This window comes from Malaya genurostris, chromosome 3, assembly GCF_030247185.1.
Source record: "Malaya genurostris strain Urasoe2022 chromosome 3, Malgen_1.1, whole genome shotgun sequence".
NCBI lineage: Eukaryota > Metazoa > Arthropoda > Insecta > Diptera > Culicidae > Malaya > Malaya genurostris.
The window spans coordinates 36,500,047-36,525,155 of record NC_080572.1 but is presented as its reverse complement, the minus strand read 5'-3'; the positions used below and the strand labels follow the sequence as shown (position 1 = coordinate 36,525,155).

Here is a 25,109-nt window from a genome sequence, read left to right as displayed (position 1 = left end):
GAAAACTATTAGCACATATTAGCTCTCAAATAGAATTTTGAATCATGTTTGGTTCCGATGTTTACGATTTACTGGATAGAGTGCCATACTTGATTTCGTGAGAAAATTACAAACTGCCAAAAGCGCCCTATCTCACCACCAGTGTTACTTCTACATCGTGATGTCTATGTGCAGAGCTTTTCCACCGTTGTCGCTTTTTTGACGTTTATAATTATTTTTTTTTACTTTTTGCACGCCCCTTGCTCTCACCTAGCTGTCAATCCAATAACTGTAGCTGTGAGTCGTGAATTGATCGAGCTAAATGTTCTTCAGTGCCTGTTTCGGCCTCTAAGGTTTCGGTTTTATTTGATGTATGTTTAATAGGCATATTTTACATGCGAAAAATTGAATCTTTGATTAAAAGCTTGTTAATAGTGTTTAATGTGCAGTGAGAACCGAATCCCGCTCCGCGAATTATTATTTTCGGTTTAGTGGTTTTTGCGGCGTTCCGTGAAGCACTTGGTGCTTGACATCCTGATGGGATTTAATGTGAAAGTTTGTTGTCGATTGTGTCAGAAAGATGCCGCAAATGATACGGCGACCCACATCGATTTACGGCAGCGTCAAGAAGTGGGCGAGCTTATTGTGGATTTATTTGGTGTCGATGTACGTGAAGCGCTAACGCTCAATTATTGAACGTTTCAGTTTCTTATTTATGCTGAATTTTACAGATCAAACGCTCCGAACGAGGATCCAACTTTATTTGTGTGACGTGCTATAAAGATGTCACCAATTTGAAGAAACATATTGATGTACATCGTGCTAAATCTAAGCTAGTATCGTTGAATCAAGCGATACTCAACTCACAGCTTGAAGCATTCCCTGAGGAAGATGAACATGAGTTGGAAGGTAGGTTTTATTTAGTTGTCGCGATATTGTAACTATTGAGGGGATGATCAAAATGGTGGTTAGTCTAGACACTCTCATGATAACTCAGTAGTATCGACTCGAACATGGTTAGATGACATCTGTGAAATATTGTAGAAAGTATTGCACAGTGGGTAAATTTAATTGGTCAAAATTTTGTTGATGTTGCTCACGCTCGAAGTTCCGCAAGCTCCATGTATATGCCCCATGGCATGAAACGATACCCGAGAAGCTTGCATTAGCATATAAATAAACATCGATATACGTACACGGTGCAGTTCCTTGTACGGAAAAAGAAAAGCCCCGAAACCTCACTTAGAGGCAACGTTTCTGATTTGCAACCAATTCTTTGTGTACAAGAAAATCGCATGAGTTTTTCAATGCCCCTACTGAGAATCTTTCCAGGTTTGGGCTCGAACAGAACTTCGAATATCTAACTATCTCTTGTTTCTTAATGATCTTACTTATCAGACTACTCATGTAGTGTTCTTTGCTGTATCTAGGAAACGTCATGGACTAAGTGATACTTTATGCTAATATGTTTGGTTCTTGGATTGTACGATCCGTTATTTGCGATGCTGATTACAGATTGGTAGTCGCAGTTTATCACCACCGAATGCTCTTCGAACAACTGCGATCGTATACTGTTCCACCACATAGCAATTGTCCGAGACAAAGTCATGTACTCCGCCTCACACGATGACAAAGGTACGGTCGGTTGCTTCTTTACATTCCTCGAAATGGCTCCACCTTGCAGCGTAAAAATATACCCAGTTGTTGACTTGCGGTTGTCTGGATCTCCTCCCCAATCCCCAATCGGCATCGCTAAATACAATTAGTTCTGTTGGTCCTTGGTTCCAGTATTCCAGTTTCTTCGTAGTAGTTCCTTTCAGGTAACGAATTATCTTCTTGACCGCTTCCCAGTGCTGTCGTCCGGGATTAGCACTGAATAGACTGACAGCATTTACCGCATAAGCATTATCCGGACGAGTAGCTTGAGCTGCGAAAGAAAGACACCCAACAGCTTCATTGATCGGAATATTCTTCATTTCATCGATTTTCTCATGATTTCTTGGTCCCATACATTTTTCCAGTCTCATGCTATGGTCAGCGGGAGTCGCAACTGGACTCGAATCCATCATTCTGTAGTAACGTCGTGTGATACTCTCAATATAGGCTTGTTGATCGAGCCAAATCTTTCTTTCCGCTCGTTTTCTTGTTAACAAACTAAGATTCAAATGAAAGGTCCCATGGTCCCATAGCCTGCTATTAAATTTCTTCCCGATCCGACTTCCGGTTCCGGAGATATAGGATGATATGCACTAAAAAAATGGAAATAATATGCACTCCCTTTTTCCAGAGATGGCTGAACCGATTTTCACATACTAAGATGCAAATAAAAGGTCTTATGGTTCCATAGCCTGTTATTGAATTTCATTTGGATCTGACTTCCGGTTCCGGAGTTACAGCGTAATATGTGAAAATTAGAGAAAAAGTGTGCATTCAATTTTCTCTGAAACAGCTCAACCGATTTTCACAAACTAAGATTTAAATAAAAGGTCTTATAGTTTCCTAAAAACGTCTGGAACATCCAAATCCGACTTCCGGTTCCGGAACTAAAGCGTAATAAGTGGATAATTACCAATTTCATTAGTATTTTTTCACGAACGATGGTCGAAAACAGGTACAAATCCCATAAAACTGTCTGACAAATTCTTCTACTTTGCAGAGCTTTTTAGTTTGTGGGCATAAAAGAATAATTCGGCACTACTCACTCACTCACTTTCCTTCAAGATGGCCAAATCGATTTTCACAAACTTATAGGTTCAAAGGAAAAGTCTTACGGTTCCTTACAGAATTCCTAAATTTGTTGTGGATACTATTTCCGGTTCCGAAACTACAGAGTAAACAGGATTTGTAGAGTTTATTAGATTAGGTCTGAACCAACTTTCCTATTTCTATTCAATTAACAGTTGTTTTTGCGAATTTCACAGTAATATTTTTGATGTTATGAGCAATATGAGAAAGGCATCATTACACCACTAGTTTTACGTCCCTCGGGTAGATCTACAAATTCCCACGTACCGTGTTGGCTCAATAACTGCAACTCACTGTTCATAGCTTCTATCCAACGGTCTCTGTTCGGCCGGTGTAGAATCTCATCAAAGGCCGCAATTATCGCCCTCAGCCCTCATTTATGGAAGAGCAGCAGCTTCGTCTTGCAATCCTTCCTCACCATCAGCACCTGGGTTAGCTGACATCACAATCTCTTCGAAGTGTAACTCATTGAAATCGACCGGTTCAACAGCTTGGTCGCACACAACGCTTTTATTTGACGCACCCTTCGCAAGAACTACAATATCTCGGCTGATCTGGAATTCACCTTTCTCAGCATCAAAGATTCTGTACCCTTTAATGTTCTCACAGTAACTGACGAAAATGTAGTTTCTTGCCTTCGGATCGAGTTTCTTCCGTTTCAACTTCGGAACGTACACCATCACACTGGATCCAAACACCTTCAAATGTTTCAAGTTTAGCTTCTTTCCAGTCCACACCTCTTCGGGCGTCTTGCTCTCTAGTGATCTTTTTGGACATCGATTCACTAGGTAAGAAGCAGTCGAAATAGCCTCCGCCCAAAATTTCTTCTCGAGCTTCGCATCATTCAGCATGCATCGTCCTTTTTCCACCAATGTCCGATTCATCCGCTCTGCAATACCATTCTGCTGCGGCGTATAAGGACATGTGGTTTTGTGCCGTATGCCATCACGTTCCTAATTCGACGAAAGCCATCATTGATGTACTCCATCCCATTATCCGTCCGCAAGATCTTCAGCTTCTTACCGGTTTGTCGTTCAGCGCTGGCCTTGAATCTCTGGAATGCTTCCAATGTTTGGCTTTTCTTCTCGAGAAAGAATACCGCTACCTTTTTGCTAGTATCATCCACAAAGGTGAGGAAATAGATAGGCTTCCCCCAAACGATGGGACATCTACAGGACCACACAAATCCGAATGCACCAGCTCTAGCAATTCCGTTGCTCTTGAGTCGCTGGTCGGAAACGGAAAACGTGTTTGCTTGCCTACAGGACATGTTTTACAGTTCTTAAAATCTATTTTATGTGCCATTTGTTTGAGCTTCTTAAAGCTACCTTCGTTCAGATGACCGAGCCGCCTGTGCCACAAATTAATGTCATTCGCCAGAAACAACTTCTCCGGCCGCGTGACACGGTATAAGCCTTCTTCTTGAACACCAGTAACAATCAACTTGCCACTACTGTCCCAAACTTCGCATTTATTCGCCGTGAACATCACTTTATTGTCTCGATCGCAAATTGTGCTTACCGAAAGCAAATTTGTGGCCAGGTCCGGAATTTTCAATACGTTAGATACCTCCACTCGTCCGTGTTGTGTCTCCAACGTTATCGTACCTTTAGAAATCGCCTTCATGTTGCTGTTATTTGCTGTTCCGACATCGTGGTTCAAGGCAATCGCACCAGAGAAGGGTTGGTCAGAGCGTGCCAAGTGACTGGTGGCACCGGAATCGAAATACTATCCATCGGTTTTCACATCTCCGATCGCGAATATGCTGCACAATCCTTTCGGCTTCGATACCTTCGATGTCTTCTTAGCCCTAGGACATTTGCCTGCAAAATGTCCCAGTTTTTCGCAAATGTAGCAAAGCTTCTTAGTTTTGCTAACTATTTTTGATTCATGAGATTTGTTACGGTTAGTTCTGCTGCACAGCGCACCTTCTGTGCTACTGTTGACAGGACCACGATCCAGTTTCACATCTTGCAAAATCTTTGCTTTCAACGCATCAGCTGTCAATGCCGCCCGGAAGCTTCTAGTCCCATGATCATGGGCTCGTACTGCTCCGGTAAACCCATTAATAAAGTCGCTGGGAGCCACGAATCGTCCACCTTGAAGCCAACGGATGCAAGCTTGTGACTCGTGCTCATCAGCCGCACCGAAGTAAACTGCCTCAGCAAGCCAATTTTACGGGTCAATCCGCTATCCTGAAATGCGGATTTCAGCTTTTTCCATGTTTCTGTTGCCGTTATCGCATCTTGCGCTAAGCTGTAGTTATAGCTCTCCATACTCAGGCAGATCGTGGCTAAAGCTTAGAGCTTCACGTCCTCTGGAACACCGGTGTCGTCGCCATCAACCGCAGACCAGCTTAATTCGCGGATTAGAATCATCCGTATCGCAAATGCCCATATAGCATAATTTTCCCGTCCTTTCAGCTTTTCAATGGCTGCCAGCGCGACGGAACTTCTGGTGACTCGATCATTTCCTGCTTCACCCATAACGCCGGTTGAATTTCCATCTCCTTGCCGAACAGGACTTATTGCTACGGACATTTTTATCTTTTCTTCAGGTTAGACCTTCTGGGTCCATAACCAATTGCAGAGCTAAAAGTAAAACCGCCTGGTTGGTTTGAAATATAACAGAGGAATGATTGTTTATTGAAAATAACAAAGTTCTTTGCGACACGGTATTACCGACTACTACGACAGTTCCATCCAGATCGAATGGAGGAATTGTCATTTTCACTAGACTGTCGGATGACATGTTCAGCCCATTGTAGCCATTCAATTTTAGTTGTTCACCTTCCTCTCGAAATCACGAAGGGAGCATTGATCATCAGCCAGCATAGTGTAGCGTTTGTGACCTGCAACTTGCCAGTCTTTTAGGATTTTTTTCTTAGGTCCGCCCTGACTTGATCTCCGAAGAGTGCGCGCTTTGCTCCTGCTTTTCTTTCTGTGCTTCTATGAGGTTCGGCGCGCTTCTCTGAGCTTCCCGGATTTCGAATGGGTAGCGATGATTGGTTTCTCAAACAAAATGTACATTTTGTAGCTTATGCACCTTCTCTATACTCCGTCAGTTGTCCGAGATCCACCGTAGAGAGTTCGTAGGGCATTCCGTAAAAAAACTTCGAGAGCCCATTTATCTTCCTCGCCCTGCGATGAAACAACCCATTGTCATTGTCATGTCATTGTCATCATTCATCGTTCTTCAAGTTATATTCCTCATATACCGTTTCGTCGTATTCATTGCCAGTCCAGGCAGCCTTGCTTCCACCTTTAGTCGGTTGTTCTTCACCTCATGTTGCCGATGTTTAACACTGCTCCGGACGTGCCATTGTCTTGGCGTAACTCTCGTCGCGAACCAAAGGTCTTTTGAAACACGCACGTCCAGGGTAGCATATATTAATTTCGTTTTCGGGCATGATCTGCCATAGCTGTTTGTGAGGATCTGGGGCAGGAGGTCATAGGCCTGAATTTTCTACATAAAAATTATTGACATTTTGCCCAAGGCACCCTCCATGGCGAAATAGTGAATGGATTGCATTGTGTGGCCTTGTTCGATGGGTTGATTCAGAAGGAATACCGTTGTTATGTTGAAATCCTGAACCGGAGAATATGTAAGACTACCAGTTGAACAATCGGCTACGTGCGAAATACACTCTTAGAAAAAACGAAATTTACGCTTGACGTAAATTCAAGCATCCTGTAGTTTCTTCGGTGATAACACAATATTACATCTATTAATATGCAAAAATAAATTTTGCGTCTGTATCGATTCAAGCTTCAGCTAGATAAGCTGTGAAGTTAATGATACGACTTATCTTTACATGCTTTCAATTGTGAATGTAGGTAAGTTAATCGCGACGCTCCTTTTATGTGCATCTATGAAGATGTAAATTTTTTTAAGTGTGTAGCAGGGCTTGTATTGTGAATCCTCAAACGAACGAAGCAACAAAAAAACATCTGCTGTGAACACTTTACTTGACATAGCTGAATGAGAGACCTATATTAGAGAGAAACTGAATGCGTGAGTATATGCTACGGAGCAGACCAATTCCCTTGCCTAGTAAATTGCCTGTGCTGAGAGCTTAGTTAACCCATGAACTAAGCAATCCATGGCAGTGTAATGAAATGAAGGGTTCGCTCTCGTTAGTATTGTACGAAAAAGAAGGCCTTGCTTCACGGCGTGCTACAAGACGCGAAGTAAAGTGATATAGGCAATGTTTACGGTGTTTTAACGGTGTAGGTTTACAGAAATCATTTTTGAACATAATGTTCGCATTTCAAGATCAAATTTGATCACATTTCAAACATACTTTAAACATTTTATAGCAGAATTTTTACATTTGAGCCCATTTTCAACCCAATCAACTTACACTGTGCATATATCCTAGAAACACTAAAATTAATGTTCTTCAAATTAATATTCATCGGAACTTAATGTAATGAATCTAGTTTCCTCATAGGCATCTTTAATAGGAGAACCATTCATCAAATGCTAACCTCATGAAGCATAGGTGTCAGCAAGCGGGCATATTCATGAACTAACGAACGAACGAAGCAGCTCTCCTTGCTTGGGTTGCGCTGTGAATTCTACCTGACATACGAATGTGTGTGAATAGCACAGATGGTGAAACCCTTTTGTTCATATTCGTTGCTTCAATTTGCAAGCCCTGGTGTGTAGTTATTAGGGCACAGCTTTATTACATGATTTTTCAGCACTTTTTCAAAGGTTGCGTTTATCTCTTCGATTACGACATTTTAGTGGCTTTTTCCTGACATATTGCAGGCAGCGTGGAGGTCACTGCAAGGGAAATGAATGAGTAAGAGTATTGTGCGGATATCTGAGAACAAGTGGTCTGTGTAGGTCTTTCCTTGTTCACATATGTGTAGTCATATGTGAAGTACATTTAACATAGAATAGACACTAGTGCGAGAGCGAATTTCTCTCGGTGAACCGTCTGAGAATCAACGGCTAGCACGCTGCTGTGGGGATTCTCTCTGAAGCAACAAACGGTCGCTTATTTTCGTTTCGCGATCCGATTCTGTATGGGCAGTGGATAATTGCGATAGAATCATTTTACTATTGCCGCTTATTCTAATTATGTGCTTATAACCTTTGTATAATTTGTGTCTATGAAAATGTATGTGAATGCTCCACACAAGGATTTTTAAATATTGCAACCTAGTATGGGAATCATCAAATCGAATCATCGATTCGATTTTCTGCGATAATTGTCAACTTGCGATTCTCTTGGTAAATTCCACACAGCGGCGATCATTATCAGACTGAAATTTTCTTTAAGGGCCATGAAATACTCAGAGTATGAAGTGGAGCGAAGAAATGTAGAAAAATTCTCTCGAGGTTCATGCATTGAGAGACTCGAATTCTTGTAGCATCTTCTACCGAATTGAAAATGTTGTATACAATATAGAAAAAAATCGAGCAGCTTCTGTCAAATTTTCAGCAATCACCAACACTGGTTAGAGGATATATAAACCTAACGATGGAAGATCGTTACATGCTGGTACGAAAGAAGAAAATACCACCGCATTTCGTACAAAGCACACAACGTGCTTTGTTCAATTCATATAGTGTGTAGAGTTGCGACATTTAAATCTATATTTTTCAAGAAAAAAATCTGTACATCTGTATCGGAAGATCACAATTCTGTATTGAAAATCTATTTATGAAAATGATAAGAAATTAAAGCGCAACCAAATAAAAAAGTCTTTAAATCGATTATGAAAATGACAGCTACTTTTCGTTTAGAGGTAACGTTTATTGTAATGTAATTGGCAATCATTTCTTTTTATTATCTTACATTATGTCCTAGGCCATCATATTTTCGTCTTATCAGAATAAAGATTAGAAAACATAAAGAATTAGGCTTAAGTAATTACAAGTGATAATACTAACAAGTACCTACAGCACCCTTCCTAATCCACCTATTGGTGTGATAATGCCTTTCTTTTTTCTTCAAAACAGTCTCAAAAAATACTTTTCATCTACATTAAATAATTTGTGACACTAATTTGGGCTCATTTCTAACACCAATTGATTCAGATTGAATCGAGTAGTTCACATGCTTCAGTGTTTATGTCACATAGTAGACATCATTTTTCCAACCAAGTGATTGAAATTTACGTTGCCTATTTGTATGAGAAGAGTGATGCTAATCTAAAAAATTGTTTCAATAAACCTAGTGGTGTACTGATGTCTTTCTCATTTCAATCATACTATCATATATAATGCTGTGATATTCTTCAAAATAATTTTCTTCAATTCTTAAACCGAAATCGGTTTGTTTGAATAATATTCAGGAATTTTGTATGACCACAAGACCTTTCATTTGAATCTTAGTTTGTAATAATCGGTTCAGCCATCTTCGAGAAAAGTGAGTGCAAAAAAACGTTACACACACACAGAAGGAGAGAGAGAGGAATCAGGAATCAGAACAAATTGGCTCAAATGGCACGTTCCCCTTGATATTTGGAGATTTGTGCCTTGCCATCAATTTGTTTTTAGCATCATTTTCCCGATATATAAGAGGGAAGGATTGAAAGGAAATGGTAAGGGTTGGACTAGGAGGATGGGAAAAATTGACGACACAAAAACACATAAAAGCAGAAGTAAATTCTGCACCCCTAAAGGATGCTGAACAATCTGCTGAGGATCACATTTAGTGGAAGCAGAAGTAAATTCTGAACCTCTACGAGGTCCCGAACAGTCTGCTCTTAATAAAACCTCCAACCCCCGAGAGGATTTGAAAATCTTACAAAAGCGACACCATTCTGCACTCCCGGAAGAATGCAGAACGATTCGCAGTATGTACAAGCAGAAGTAAATTGTGCACCCCCTAAAGGATGCCAAACAATCTGCTAAACCCTATTTAAGGTGAATACAGAAGGGATTCATTCACTCCAGGAAGAACGATGAACCCTTCTGACTATAGCTCCTTACCACATTGGGTAAGAAACGAGAGAATATCCTTCAATTTTAGCTCCGCATACACAGACTCAACCATGTATGGAGAACCAAAAACCCGGATACGTAGCTGCGTCAATGCGGGACAGTTACATATCAGATGATATGAAGTACCATAATCGCATTCACACAAATCACACGAATAATACTCAGCACGTTGAATAGTAGCCATGTGATAATTGAGTTTGCAATGTCCAGTCAGAGCTCTGACCAGAATACTGCAATGATGCTTGGAGAAATGCAGTAGACACTTTGACATTTTCAGATTTAAACCTGGTAGAAATGCTTTTGTCTGAGCGCAAGTTTGCAAGCTGCGCCAGTAGCTGGCATGTTTGGATACAGCCCAAGAACGAATCTTGTGCTTTATCCAACTAGTTGAAAGTGGTAAAGCTGGTTCAGGACCAACGAAATCATTCGTTGCACCAGCTCTAGCCAACTCATCAGCCCATTCATTTCCAGTAATACCAGAATGGCCGGGTACCCATAAGAAGTAAACAGCATTTGAAATGCTGAGGTCTTCAATTTGAGTTCGACATGCGATCACTAGATTCGACCGTGAGTCATTCGAACTGAGTGCTTTTAGGGCTGCCTGACTGTCGGAACAAAAATAAATTCGCTTACCACAGATCCTCTGCTGAAGCGCCGGTTGTACTCCACACAGAATCGCGTAGATTTCTGCTTGAAACACAGTACAGTATCTACCAAGTGAATGAGACTGCTCTAGCCTCATTTCACGACAGTAGACACCAGCACCAGCACGACCATTCAACAGAGAACCGTCCGTATAACAAACTATGTGTTCATCAAGTTGTCGTTCCTGACAACCAGACAACCATTCCTCACGAAGAGGATAGCTCACATTGAATGTTTTGAAAGGAAAACTGCATGTGAGAGTTAGGTCACTAGGAGCGAGTAAATACTCATCCCACGTAACCATTTGAGACCACAAGCGAGTGCGGCTGGTAGCATAATCTAATGGGTTACTGTTCCAAAGCCCTGTAACCTTAAGACGGTATGCACAAGATAATGCTTCTTGTTTTAGGAACACATGTAGTGGTTTAATACACAGTAGCGCCTCTAGAGCAGCATTAGGAGTTGTCGTGAATGCTCCTGTCATCGCCATTAGGACCATCCTTAGGAGATGATTTAGCTTTGACTGAACTGTCGCGACTTCTACTTTCTGCCACCATACAAGACATCCATATGCTAAAATTGGTCTAACAATAGTTGTGTAGATCCAATCAATGTATCTGGGTTTGAGTCCCCATGATTTTCCAAAAGCTCGTCTGCATTGGCCGAAAGCCATGCAAGCTCTTTCAATCCTGAAGTCAATGTGAGCAGACCAATTCAGTTTTGAATCAAGAATAACCCCGACGTATTTAACTTGATCGACCACAGTGACCTCTGAACCAAAGAACTGTAACGGACGAGCTCCTGTAATTATCCTACGATGAGTGAAAAGCACCATTGATGTTTTGCCCGGATTTACAGATAATCCAACCTGACAACACCATTGTTCAACAGATCGCAGGGCTTGCTGCATTAAATCAAAGAGAGTGTTAATGCTTATACCGGTCATCAATATATGATAATCGTCGGCAAAACCATAAGTCGGAAATCCAAGGTTATTAAGTTTCCTTAACAAACCATCAGCGACTAGGTTCCATAAAAGTGGGGATAGTACACCACCTTGAGGACACCCACAGACACTCAGCTTTCTAATCTCTGCTTGCCGAAGCGATGAACAAAGAAGTCGATTGCTAAGCATTGCGTGTATCCAATTTGTGATACTTGAAGGTATGCCATGACCACGGGCTGCTTCCAGAATTGAATTGAAAGACACGTTATCAAAGGCACCTTCAATATCTAGGAAAACTCCCAAACAAGATTGCTTTTGTGAGAAAGCTTTTTCAATGTTGTACACAACATCATGTAACAGGGTTGTAGTGGACTTTCCACGCTGGTAAGCATGTTGCATTCCATGTAGCGGATGCACGCCCAAACTAACATTCCTGATATAGTGATCGACTATGCGTTCCACTGTTTTAAGAAGAAATGAGCTTAGACTGATAGGCCTGAAACTCTTCGCTTCCTCATAAGTGTCGCGACCGCCTTTGGGAATAAATTTGACAATTATTTCCTGCCAGGCTCTTGGAATATATCCTGTCGCAAGACTAAAAGTAAGTATTTTCTTCAAAACATGTTTGAAATGTTCATACCCTTTCTGCAGTAACACTGGGAAAACTCCATCCTTTCCAGGAGACTTGTACGGAGCAAAACTCTCAACTGCCCATTTGACCGATTCAATCGTCACAACGCTTCGAGCAAGGGCCCAAGAATCGTAACTACCTGAAAAAGTCTCGGGAAGAGCTGTCGGTGATGGATCCATACATCCTGGAAAGTGAGTGTTAAAAAGATAGTGAAGTACATCACCTTCATCAGACAAGTGTTCACCATCTGAAGTTCTTAAGAAACTTACATTAAAGTCCTTAGACTTCGAAAGTAACTTATTTAATCTGCTAGCCTGATTGAGACTAGAGACATTTGTGCAGAGGCTTTTCCAACCACTTCGCTCAGACGATCGAAGAGCATTTTTGTAAGCCCTTCGAGCCGACACGAATGCCTCCGACCCATTTCTGCGTCGGTGGTTCCAAGCTCTTCTGCATAGTTTCCTTAGTCTAGCAAGTTCAGCATTCCACCAAGGAGTTCCTCTAGTAGCTCGCACAATCCGAAGTGGACAAGCCTCTTCATATGCTGCAACTATGAGTGAGTTTGTCTCGTCGACAACATTTTCCAAATCAATTGGGGTTTCAATTGTTGGTTGGTACCCGTAAAATCTAGTTGCCAAGCCTTCTTCATAGAGGTCCCAGTTTGTAGATTTGGGATTACGATATGTGATAATATCAAATTTAACGTTTGAATGATCAAAGAATATGTACTTATGATCAGACAACGAAGGTTCGAGCTCATCGGAGACGAGCCAATTCACCAACTCATGCGCAATTCTATCAGAGCAGAGAGTTACGTCCAAAACCTCCTCTCTTCCAGATCTCGCAAAAGTTGGACGGTTTCCTGCATTGACTATGTGCAGGTTTGTACTGCTCACAAATTCCATCATATCAGAGCCTCTCGAATTTATATCTGTGCTGCCCCAAATGATATGGTGAGCATTTATGTCACTGCCGATTACAAGAGAGAGAGAGAGAGAGAGAGAGAGAGAGAGAGAGAGAGAGAGAGAGAGAGAGAGAAGAGAGACATATTGCGTACTCGACGAACTGAGTCGAATGGTATATGACACTCGGCCCTCCGGGTATTGGTTCTAAAGTCGGTTTTCACAGTGATTGCATAACCTTTCTATACGAGAAGGGCAAAACTCTTCTTAGTCCACTTAGTGGAATTTTCACAGATCTTGAAAAATCGCCATAGGGACTCAGAAAAAAATATCAAATATCTCAAAAAGTCGATTTTTTTCCAAAAAAAATATCGACGTTTCATGCAATTTTATAATTTTTGGCATAAAAAAAATTTTCGATTTCGGAAATTTCATGCATATCCCCTATGGTATTTTTCAAGATCGAAAATTTTCAAACCTTAACCGCCGGGCAGCACCTCTTACCAATATCCGATTTAGCTAAAATTTTCATGAGGACTTTAATCTGCTTAAACTTCTGAACACTAGCGCTTTACGAAATCAGAAGTGATTCCAAAATATTGGCACCCACGTCACTTATACCATCATATTTCCGGAACTAAAAATCACAGCCATTTGATCTTCGAACTTGATCAATGCCCTAACAATAGCTTTCAAACGAGCCTAGGCTTGTTAAAATCGGTTTAGCCATCTCCGAGAAACTTGCACGGTAAAAAAACAACACGTTCTGTCGGTAACGGTTCAGCCATCTCTTAGAAAATTGAGCGGTAAAAATATCTTCGAAAAGTGCACACATACAGACATTTTCCCATCTCGTCGAACTGAGTGAGTATATAACACTGTGGGTCACCGAGGCTCCGTTCGAAAGTCAGTGTTCAGACAACAACATATATACCAGATCTGAGTCTGGAAATATCAAAAAGTCTGTTGCATTTTTCTAAGCATCATTGCATTATTCGGGTCAGAGCTCTAAGTAGACATTGCAAATTCAACTATCACACTGCGACTATTATTCGTGTGTATCCGGACTTTCGATTCTCCGTTCATAGTTGAATCTCTGTATAATTAACTAAGATGTACTATAGGGTAATGGAGATATTCGGGTCACTAATATATTTTTGCCCGGCGATCACGTTTTTGGTTGTAATTAAAATTAAGTACACATTCATATCTAATATGTTGAAGAATGTAATAATCTTTAGAATTCTGAGACACGATGTAGTTCATTTTGATTACACTTAGAAATAAGTAGACTGGACTGACTGGCTAAAAAACCTCCGTTACCCTAATCAGACGGGCTCATTATTCTTCCTCATTTCATTTTAAAATGTTTTAGCAGATTGTTTGGCATCCCTTATTTACTTCTGTTCATGAATATTGCGAATCGTTCTGCATCCAACACATAAACTATATTGTTTCTAAGGCTGTGAACCACTTCGTGATTAATTTTAACTTTTGGTTGAAATCTGACACTCGAGCGGTTATTTCGATGTTGTCAAAAATAACCCTATTCGAAAGCATGATTATTTTTGACAGATCGATGGTTATTTTCGACACTGAAAAAAGTATTACAAAGAAAATTCTATCAATTCTTTAGTTCAAATTATTTCCAGTGGAAAATAAACCCAAATAATTTTCCCTCCGTCAAACTTTGAAATGGGCCGCAGTTTTAGTTAAATTTAACTACTCGACGCAAAATTGAGCGGTTATTTGTCAGATTTTAACCCAAAATTTAAAATTAATCGCGAAATGGTTAACAGCCTAAGTCTGCTTTTCGATCCGGTTAAATACGTTCACAACGGATAAGCGAAAACCGCTCTAGAAAATTTGGTCGGCTTTTAAGGACTCGGGGCCTAACCAGGCGATCCGGGTTTTTGCACAACCTTTTTAAGGAGCTCGTCCAAGTCATCTTTCCTGATATGGAGTTAAACTTTTCTATTTTTTTTACTCAACCAACGATGGGGCGGCAAGACTTATTTTGCCCCAGGCGCCAAATTTTCTCGGTACGCCATTGTTTTACTGAAGCAAAAATGCCAAAAGTTGGATTCAAAATATCATAAGTGCATTTTGATTGGTTTCGACGAAGTTACAAAGGGATACGGGATGTATGCTGAAAAATGCAGACGTATCATCAAAAATCAAGAAGTGACTTTTTATGACGAAATGGTTCAACAAAAGATGCAGGTGAAGAACTAATCTGCAACGTACACTGATTCAGCAGAATTTCAAGAAAGTTGTGTCACCAGAAGAAGCCCCAATGCAGCCATAATATGAAAAAGAAGCCGGTTAGATGAAGACGAAGATTAATTCTTCACCGAGAATGAAACTACTGACACGAACGAAGATATCAGAGCTTAAAATTGTCGCGTATTTTCAATGAATGAATACAATCCAACTGCCTCATCTTCATTTAATTAATAATTAATTGCATAATCGCATTCAAAGCAAAAGAAGAGAGAGGAAAATAACGTCTGCAAGGACGAAATAATTCAATATAATGAAAATCTGTCAAGTTAGGCATTAAAGAGTGTCTGAATGACTGATAAGCCAAAACTACTATAGTAACAATCATTGTATAACGCTTTTTGTCATTATTGATTCTCAAAGCTTCGGTTGAATATCGATACTGCACGGTTGCTGGATTTTCAATGAAAACCGATAGAAAGAACACAATATTGAAACTATCAAAAATAATTGACACCTTCCGATTTTCATTGAACCGTAACGGAATTGAACCGGAACGGAATAGTCCTTTATTCCGCTTTTGTCGTTAATGGGACATGAATCTCGTTCTCAAAATTTGGAAGCGAAGCTTTCGTCTTTTTAGTCTGTTTTTAATAAGTGCAAATAATTTTGATTAAATCTAGTGGTGAGTATGATGGATTTTGACTATCGAGCTAATGTCTGCCGTATATCAATTCTTCACAGCTATCTGTTTGTACAATAGCAAGATTCATGTCATCACGACTTTTTTACAAGGAGATGCGTAGGAGATTTTATTCAACAAGTGAAAAGTAGGAGAAAGTACCAAATTTTGCGTTTGAGCGAAATCTTCAGTCAAAGTGTTGAAACAACTTATTGTCCCATACAGGTTCTATATTGAACAATCCATTGGAAATTGGGCCAACATCCCCATGTCTCGTCCAACGATTTTGTAAGGGTTTAACAGCAGTTTTTAATTAATCAGAAAGCATCAAAACTCTCTTAGCCGTTATCAAGAACAGCACAATGGAAGCTCATTTTGAAAAATAAGCATAATTTAGATACTTCTGTTGGATTCATCAAGACCAAAAGTTGTTGACTTTGATCCTATCCACCGTTTGATTTCCTTCTTTGAGAGCTGAAACATGTTTCTGAGGATCACTATAGAACCTTAGAATATGGTTTGATTTTTTCAGTGAATTTATGTTTAATTTTCTTTTAAAGGTCCTCAACTATTCCATAGTAGGATCACAAGAACGTTGATATAGATGTAGATGAAGGAGAATTGAATTTTGTTTGAGATTTTGGTATTGAAATACTCCTAACTTTAATAATGTATTGATTTAAATAATATTTGGCTGTATCGATATTTCCCAAAGCAATTTCATGTTTCACATTGCTGCCGATATGATATCTATATCATAGCCTAATCTAAGGTAGTGGAATATGTAACTAGTTGAATTAATCATTGCTTAATTTGCAATACTGAAGCCAGTTTGAGTAATGAAATGTGACATTGATTTTCTAGAACTAGATCAATTGTAGAAGGATTTTTCATAGAAGATAAAATAGTTGGTCTATTTGAAAATAAAACTGGCTAAAAAACAGCACTTTCGGATTATTTCTCTGATTACTTCACGAGAGATGCTTAGCATTTAGAATCCTATTGGGAAAAAATAGATCGATATCTAGTCCGATATTGCAGCTATCATTTGACTTATTTGCTCATGTGTAAACTCATCAAATTGTAAACATGCTGCATTTGAAGTGTGGGTTAACTTGAAATTTCCGAAATCGAACGTTTATTCCAATACCAAATATCTTAGAATTGCCTGAAACGTCGCGATTTAGTGTCATCTCGAAAAAAAAATTGAAAAAAATCGTCTATGGGATCGGAATAGAATAGAATTTTTATGTCAAATATCCTAGAATTACCTGAAACGTCGAGATAACACTAGATCTTGACGTTCGATTTCGGAAATCTTAAAATTTAATGTCCCAGAGAGTTGATTTTTTCAAAAAAAAATGGAGTGCCATAAAATTTAAAAGTTTGACGTGATTTTGTATGGTAAAATTTTTGTAATAATAGAAATTCTCTGAATTTGTACCAAATTTCTTGAGATTCTTTGAACGGATATATAATTTTGTTCGTCAATACATTGTTTCTGGTCAAGATTCCAATATTTTGAAGCATAAAAATGTAAATGTTATCGTTGTTTTCGTTTTATATAGAAACATGTGAAAAATTTGAAATATTGACATATACTTATAAATTCACCGATATTTTAAGGTTTTCTTTTGATAGTGTGAAAATGGTAGTTGGGCAAAAATTGTAGCTGGTATCACTAGCAATCAAATGATTTGTAAAAATATATAGAGCATCGCTTTGAATTTCAATATATTTACGATCATTGTAAAAAGTCTCACCTTTTCTGAGATTATTTATCTACAGTTTTCATTATAATTTTGGGTAGACAATTTTTCGTTTGTTTCAGTGAATCTTGTTTCTGGAAGTAGTGCCTTTCCAATAGTAAACAAATTTCGAAAGTCGGTTGACTAACAACAATGTTATGACTCGGTAAAGTTGAAGTTCTTAATATTCTATATGCGACGTTGGCCAAAGGAAAGAAAATAGGGAAGCGAATACATACAATTCGAGGGTGTAAAAAAAACGGGAATTTTTATCTCAAAAACCAGGAAAACCGGGAAATTGTAATCGGAAATTTACTTGCCACCCTGTTCATGTCTGTACTTTGGAACCTGTCGCAAGCTGTTTGGTTATCCTGATCGTCATGCTGTCATGCTGGACCAAGAAGCTTACATCATTTCTATCTTGCGTCACTTAAACTTGCAGGATGCGAAAGCGATTACTAATTCGATGAACGCTGCAGAGAAGTTGACGAAAGAAATGTCACCAAAGACGGCTGAAAAGACGGGGAGTATGAAGAATATGAATATGAAGAATATCCCGTATCAAGCAACCTTTGGATGTCTGATGTTTCTATCGCACTGCGACCAGACCAGATATCCTGTTCGCAGTGAAATTTTTGAGTAGGTTCAACAACAATCCTGGACCGAAACACTGGGAGACAGATAAGCGTTACCTGAGATAAACATCAATGATGAATCTATGCTATTTCACGAACGCCAACTAAAAACTAAACTGGTCGGGTATTCCGATTCAAACTTCGGCGACAGGAGATCAACGAGCGGCTACAGACCCTTGCTGCAAGGTGGAACAATATCCTGCTGCACAATTTGTATTCGTTTCGTGTCCTTAAAAGTTTTGTACAATATTAGAAATTATCATTAGGACTATATTGTGTCTGTTGATGATATCTTAGGCGAAAATCGATATGGGACTGATGTGCGAGTGTGGGCATTGAATCACATACATGGATTACATTATGAACTTTTTATCTGGAATGAAATATGGCATTTTTTGTCATTCATTTATTTAAAATCCGTTACGCAACAAGATGGGACCCATATGCGAGTATTTTTGTTGACGAACGGAAAGATACTCGCATACCGGTCCCATCTTAGCATGCTATGCTTCTCTCGCACGTGACAAAATTTCATGTTCGGTTTTCCATTCGTGTGAAACTTTTAATCGTTCGATATCATTAAGTCAGGTCTTGATGCAATTAAACGGTATGGTGGAGATTCTTCCACGGAAGACAGCTTAAACAGTTAATTTCTTTGGTTTCAATGCCACCAACACCCGAGAGATATATTCTGAAATCTCTTGTTCAACACAGTACGTTCGAGGTAGTTTCAATTTGAAATATTCGCATGCGCCTACATCTGATTTTGGTAAAAAAAAATAATATTTTTTTTTCTCATAAAGCTGTTGCTTCAGACGAAGATATTGTGAGTATAAATGAAAATAATACATTTGATTCCGAAAGAAGCTGTTTTGGCGAGGAACTGAGATCGAAACGTTATCCAGTTATCGATTCAAAGATAGTTTTTCTTACATTATCCCAATTTTTGCATGCACAACCAGCTCTGAACATTGGTACAGTGCACTGTGGTTCAAAACTGAAATTTCATGCCTTTAATTATTTGGCGGTCTTACTTTTCTTTGGTGGTGTCTTCTGCAAAGTTGTAGGGGTTATTGACGCGGTCTGACGTGAATGGACGACTATGTTCCAGCACGCGTGTAAAGACAAATAGAAAAATTAACTTTTTACTGGAGAGTTTTCGTCTTCGACAATATTGTAGTCATTGCAATTTTTTATAACTTTGCTGAATAAAACATTTCGCTCACTGTAACCGTTAACTCATTCGAAAATATTACTGAAAGGTGTTGTAAAAATACGTAAAATTGTAGAAAACTTCAAAGCTCTATGACAATTTTTGAAATAGTTATGGATAGTTTTATATAAAAAATGGTCATATTTCGTACTTAATTATTTCAGAAGGTTGCAAAAAGTTGCAGATCAAACTACTCTAGTTTAAAAGTACTTTTTATTTAAATCAAAACTTTGAAGAAATGGTTTGTATCCAATAGTATCCTGAGATTCTATGAGCGACTGTATATCTGCTGTATTTGATATTTATGGACTTTTCGTATTTAAATATTTTCCACCCGAGAGTTAGTCGTCGGAGGCCCGAACAGAGGCCGATGGTGGTAGCACCAATACCTGAGTCTAAGGCGGTGAATTCTACCGTACCACAAATATCTTCAACGGCTGCAAAGCCATCACTTTCAGTGAAAAACGTTTCCGACATCAATGGAGTGCAGAACTCAATTCAGGCCCCGAGAGCTGCTTCAATTCCTCAACTCAAGATAGCACATGTACAATCGTTGGTAGAACAGCCACAAGCGTCGCAAGGTACCCAGCAAGTTCATAGACTACTCAATGGAAAACAAGTGATGACCGTAACACAATCGATAAACCGCCAAACACCTACCGGTGGCAATCCTAAGATAGTGACAATTCCTAAAAGGACGCCGATGCCGGTTAGATCCGGATCCAATAATCAATAATCCACCAGCGGCGGTGATTCTCGAAGAATCGTTGTCGGAAGTAACTCCCTAAAGTTACTAAAAACATCAAAACCATCGACACCGAACGCGACTAAATCAATGGTAACATCAAGTAATCTTTCGAATTCCACAACATCCCAGCCACGGTTCATTGTGCAGAGAAAGCAGGTTCAAACAATTATTCAATCTTCGGTTAGTCGCACATCTACTGGAGCATTCAGTAGTATCCGAAGCGTAACTGATAGTAACAATGGACCTGCCAACTCACTGCTACGCTCACAGTTACTACAAAGACCACCTAGGATTTATCCGGGATCAGCTGGACCAGCACCGCACAGTGATGGTGTATCGGTTGCTCAGCCGAAGATTGTGGCCACCGGCGGAAAAGTAATGTCTGTCAGTCCTTCTGGTAGGCAGTTCCAGCTAAACAGCACGACTATTACACGGCTGAATTAATGTTCCGTGAGTATAGCTATTCATATGTTTCTGCAAAAGAACAGAATTGTACTAAACAGGTATTTAATCGTTAGGTACGTAAACGTAACATTCTGCGGCATATTATTGGATTAATGTTTAAGACGCATGGAACGAGAAATATTTGCTTTCTAATAAAGTATTAGAATATACAGGTTTTGTTGTGATTTAACATTATCACATATTCCGTGTTGTTATGCAACCATATTAAGATATTGTGAGTATAAATGGGAATAATACATTTGATTCCGAAAGAAGCTGTTTTGGCGAGGAACTGAGATCGAAACGTAAGATATCCAGTTATCGATTCAAAGATAGTTTTTCTTACATTATCCCAATTTTTGCATGCACAACCAGCTCTGAACATTGGTACAGTGCACTGTGGTTCAAAACTGAAATTTCATGCCTTTAATTATTTGGCGGTCTTACTTTTCTTTGGTGGTGTCTTCTGCAAAGTTGTAGGGGTTATTGACGCGGTCTGACGTGAATGGACGACCATGTTCCAGCACGCGTGTAAAGACAAATAGAAAAATTAACTTTTTACTGGAGGCAGATAAAGAGTTTTCGTCTTCGACAATATTGTAGTCATTGCAATTTCTTATAACTTTGCTGAATAAAACATTTCGCTAACTGTAACCGTTAACTCATTCGAAAATATTACTGAAAGATGTTGTAAAAATACGTAAAATTGTAGAAAATTTCAAAGCTCTATGACAATTTTTGAAATAGTTGTGGATAGTTTTATATAAAAAAATGGTCATATTTCGTACTTAATTATTTCAGAAGGTTGCAAAAAGTTGCAGATCAAACTACTCTAGTTTAAAAGTACTTTTTATTTAAATCAAAACTTTGAAGAAATGGTTTCTATCCAATAGTATCCTGAGATTCTATGAGCGACTGTATATCTGATATTTTGATATTTATGGACTTTTCATATTTAAATATTTTCCTAAACATAAATAAAATGAACATAATTTATCTATATACACTAAGGTCTTTTTTATGCGTTTTTTTGCGAATTTTTTGATGCGAAGTTTCAGAGTTATGCGGTTTTTTCAATGCGAATTTTCAGAGTTATGTGTTTTTTTTATGCGAACTTTCAGAGTTATGCGGTTTTTTATGCGGTGCATAAACTCGCATAAAAAAAGACTTCAGTGTATATAAGAACGGATGCGCAAGAACGGATGGACGGATTTACATGTTTCTTTTTTTGTTTGATCAGTTTCTACCCCCATCGGGTTCGTACATCAAAAAAATTAGGAAAACTTGCCGGAAAAGTGGGAAAAATCTATAAAGTTTTTTTGTATGGACAATGGAATTTTCCACTGAAAAAGTCGCCCATGATTGCTAGATCTACCATTGATGTTTGACGCACAACGACTTCAATTAGTGCTTGGCCGTCGAAGGAAAGAATACTAGATCGTTGAAAAATTTGTTTTATGAAAGTAGGGCAAAAATAGACATTTTGCGTCTGGATAACTCAAAAGTGGCCAAAACTCATATGGGACTGATATGGGAGTATTGGCAGTACAATAGTTTACCTGTCGAATCAATCGTAGGCTTTTCTGTTACTTTACAGCGTTCCGTTATTGAATGTTATAGCTGAGACCGAATAAAATAGCTGTAATATTTTGTAGTTTTGACACTTTTACTTTCCGTTTCAGATAATGAAACACGTTTTGAAACAACGGACGGATATCGGCCCCCCGCATCCACACCGGTGGATATGCTGCTGTTGGTGGAAGATTGCATGCGTAGCAAGCGTTTCCGAGACGCATTGCAAGATCCTTTTGAGGTGAAGTCCCTTATGCTGGTGTCCGGTCCTATTTACCAGGAAGACACTGACAGCTTTTTGAACATGTGGCATCCTATACAATTCTTCTGTACCAAATGTTGTCTGATGTTCGATGATTCTGCAACAATCGACGCTCACCATGGGAAGTGTAGATATAAATGTCTGTATTGCAAAAGAACCTATACATTTTTGGAAAGTCACACCAATCATGTTTGCCCGAAGAGAGATCGTTTGACAAAAGCTAAGAAGAGGAAATACGTTGACGTGACTATGGAACCTCCTGCAAAACGAGCAAAAGTAACGGAAGAACCTAATGTATCCAATAATGAGCCTTTGCATTCAACTACTCCTTCAAAAAGTCCAGAAAAGAATGGTATACAAGTTTTAACCTTGCCAGATTTACTGCCTGCACCCGTTGTTGTTCCTCACATTGAAGGAGAAGCCAATCTCGACGCAGAATTATCGAATTTACTGGAACGTTGGTATGGCCAGAACGAGGATATTGAAGAGCTCAATCATACTAACTTGGGAGCAATCCAGATCTCTAATGAAAATGGTGTTATTACTAATTCAGAATTCTACGGTCGTGTCATTGATACGACCTATAGAAATACTACTACCATTCAAAGACCAGCTATTTCAGTAAAACCAATAAGCCAACTGATTGATTCGTCAACTGAGAAAACTACCGCTAGTACGCAATCCTCTTCGGATCCATCCATGGAAGTCATAGAAATTGATGATGACGACGACGTAGCCGTTGGACAAGCAATTGTTCCTACTGTCAGTGCTCCACTGTTAAATAGACCAGACCAGCCAGCATTGAGCGAGTCAGATATTTTGAATATTGTAAAACATTTTCGAGGAATTGACGAAAACGAGTCATATCTCATTAAGGCAAAAATAAATGGCGCTCAAAAACTGATCTGCATTAGCAAACGTAAAGGCGAAGGAAGTGGTACACAAACTCCCAACACGGCTACAGTTGTGAACAATAATTCGGCGCTGCAATCTATTAGTCGGAGGCCCGAACAGAGGCCGATGGTGGTAGCACCAAGACCTCAGTCTAAGGCGGTGAATTCTACCGTACCACAAATATCTTCAACGGCTGCAAAGCCATCACTTTCAGTGAAAAACGTTTCCGACATCAATGGAGTGCAGAACTCAATTCAGGCCCCGAGAGCTGCTTCAATTCCTCAACTCAAGATAGCACATGTACAATCGTTGGTAGAACAGCCACAAGCGTCGCAAGGTACCCAGCAAGTTCATAGACTACCCAATGGAAAACAAGTGATGACCGTAACACAACCGATAAACCGCCAAACACCTACCGGTGGCAATCCTAAGATAGTGACAATTCCTAAAAGGACGCCGATGCCGGTTAGATCCGGATCCAATAATCAACAATCCACCAGCGGCGGTGATTCTCGAAGAATCGTTGTCGGAAGTAACTCCCTAAAGTTACTAAACACATCAAAACCATCGACACCGAACGCGACTAAATCAATAGTAACATCAAATAATCTTTCGAATTCCACAACATCCCAGCAACGGTTCATTGTGCAGAGAAAGCAGGTTCAAACAATTATTCAATCTTCGGTTAGTCGCACATCTACTGGAGCAGTCAGTAGTATCCAAAGCGTAACTGATAGTAACAATGGACCTGCCAACTCACTGCTACGCTCACAGTTATTACAAAGACCACCTAGGATTTATCCGGGATCAGCTGGACCAGCGCCGCACAGTGATGGTGTATCGGTTGCTCAGCCGAAGATTGTGGCCACCGGCGGAAAAGTAATGTCTGTCAGTCCTTCTGGTAGGCAGTTCCAGCTAAACAGCACGACTATTACACGGCTGAATTAATCTTCCGTGAGTATAGCTATTCATATGTTTCTGCAAAAGAACAGAATTGTACTAAACAGGTATTTAATCGTTAGGTACGTAAGCGTAACATTCTGCGGCATATTATTGGATTAATGTTTAAGATGCATCGAACGAGAAATATTTGCTTTCTAATAAAGTATTAGAATATACAGGTTTTGTTGTGATTTAACATTATCACATATTCCGTGTTGTTATGCAACCATATTAAGTTAATTATGTGAAGATTATTAAAATAGTATAAAGAAGTTATGATTTGTTTTTTCTATAGCTCATGCAACCTCGTGGATGAACGGTGACATCATAATAGCCAAATCTATGAACCGCCTCAGAACATAGTGATATTAATGCCAGTCTCCTGAGTGTTCAATATGCAGTCGTTATTTTTCCTGTATCATCCGAACGTGTATCCGTCTCCTTGTTAGCTGGTTTCTGGACGGGTTCAGTTCCGTACGCGGATACTAATATTCTTCAATACATACTCAATAACTCTTAACTTCGTATTACTCAGACTTATTTAATCTAAAATAATCTCACCTAATGCCCCTCCTAAACTTTTTTAATCGCGCGCTATACCTGCTAAACATTTTGAAATTCCCTAATTTCACGCAATTTTTCCTAAACTTCTCTAAAGTTTAGAGTAATAACTTACCTTATCTATCACCCTGGTCCTGTGGTGTTGTTTACTGTGTCTAGCAAATGTGACTATGTAGCTCGATTTATGTCCACTCAAGGCAATTCACCCTCCAAATGATCGATTCACCTTGTTCGCTGTGTTCCTGTTTGCTTGTGCCTACCGGATTCAAGAATCATTTTTCTAAAGATGCATTCGGTATCCTAAAGACATGCCCAGCTCATCGCAGTCGTCCGACTTTTTCTGTACGTGCGATAGGTGGATCTCCAAGTAGCTG

General features: G+C 39.4%; 1 protein-coding gene across 1 annotated transcript; it reads left to right on the top strand.

Moving 5' to 3' along the window:
* The first annotated feature begins 281 nt into the window (after nt 1-281).
* LOC131435267 (uncharacterized) lies at nt 282-24,373 on the top strand. Its single transcript, XM_058602958.1, has 4 exons — nt 282-645; nt 711-888; nt 22,187-24,186; nt 24,255-24,373. The coding sequence occupies exons 1-3, from the start codon at nt 517-519 to the stop codon at nt 24,178-24,180; spliced, it is 2,301 nt and encodes a 766-aa protein (XP_058458941.1). The 5' UTR covers nt 282-516; the 3' UTR covers nt 24,181-24,186; nt 24,255-24,373.
* The last annotated feature ends 736 nt before the right edge of the window (nt 24,374-25,109 follow it).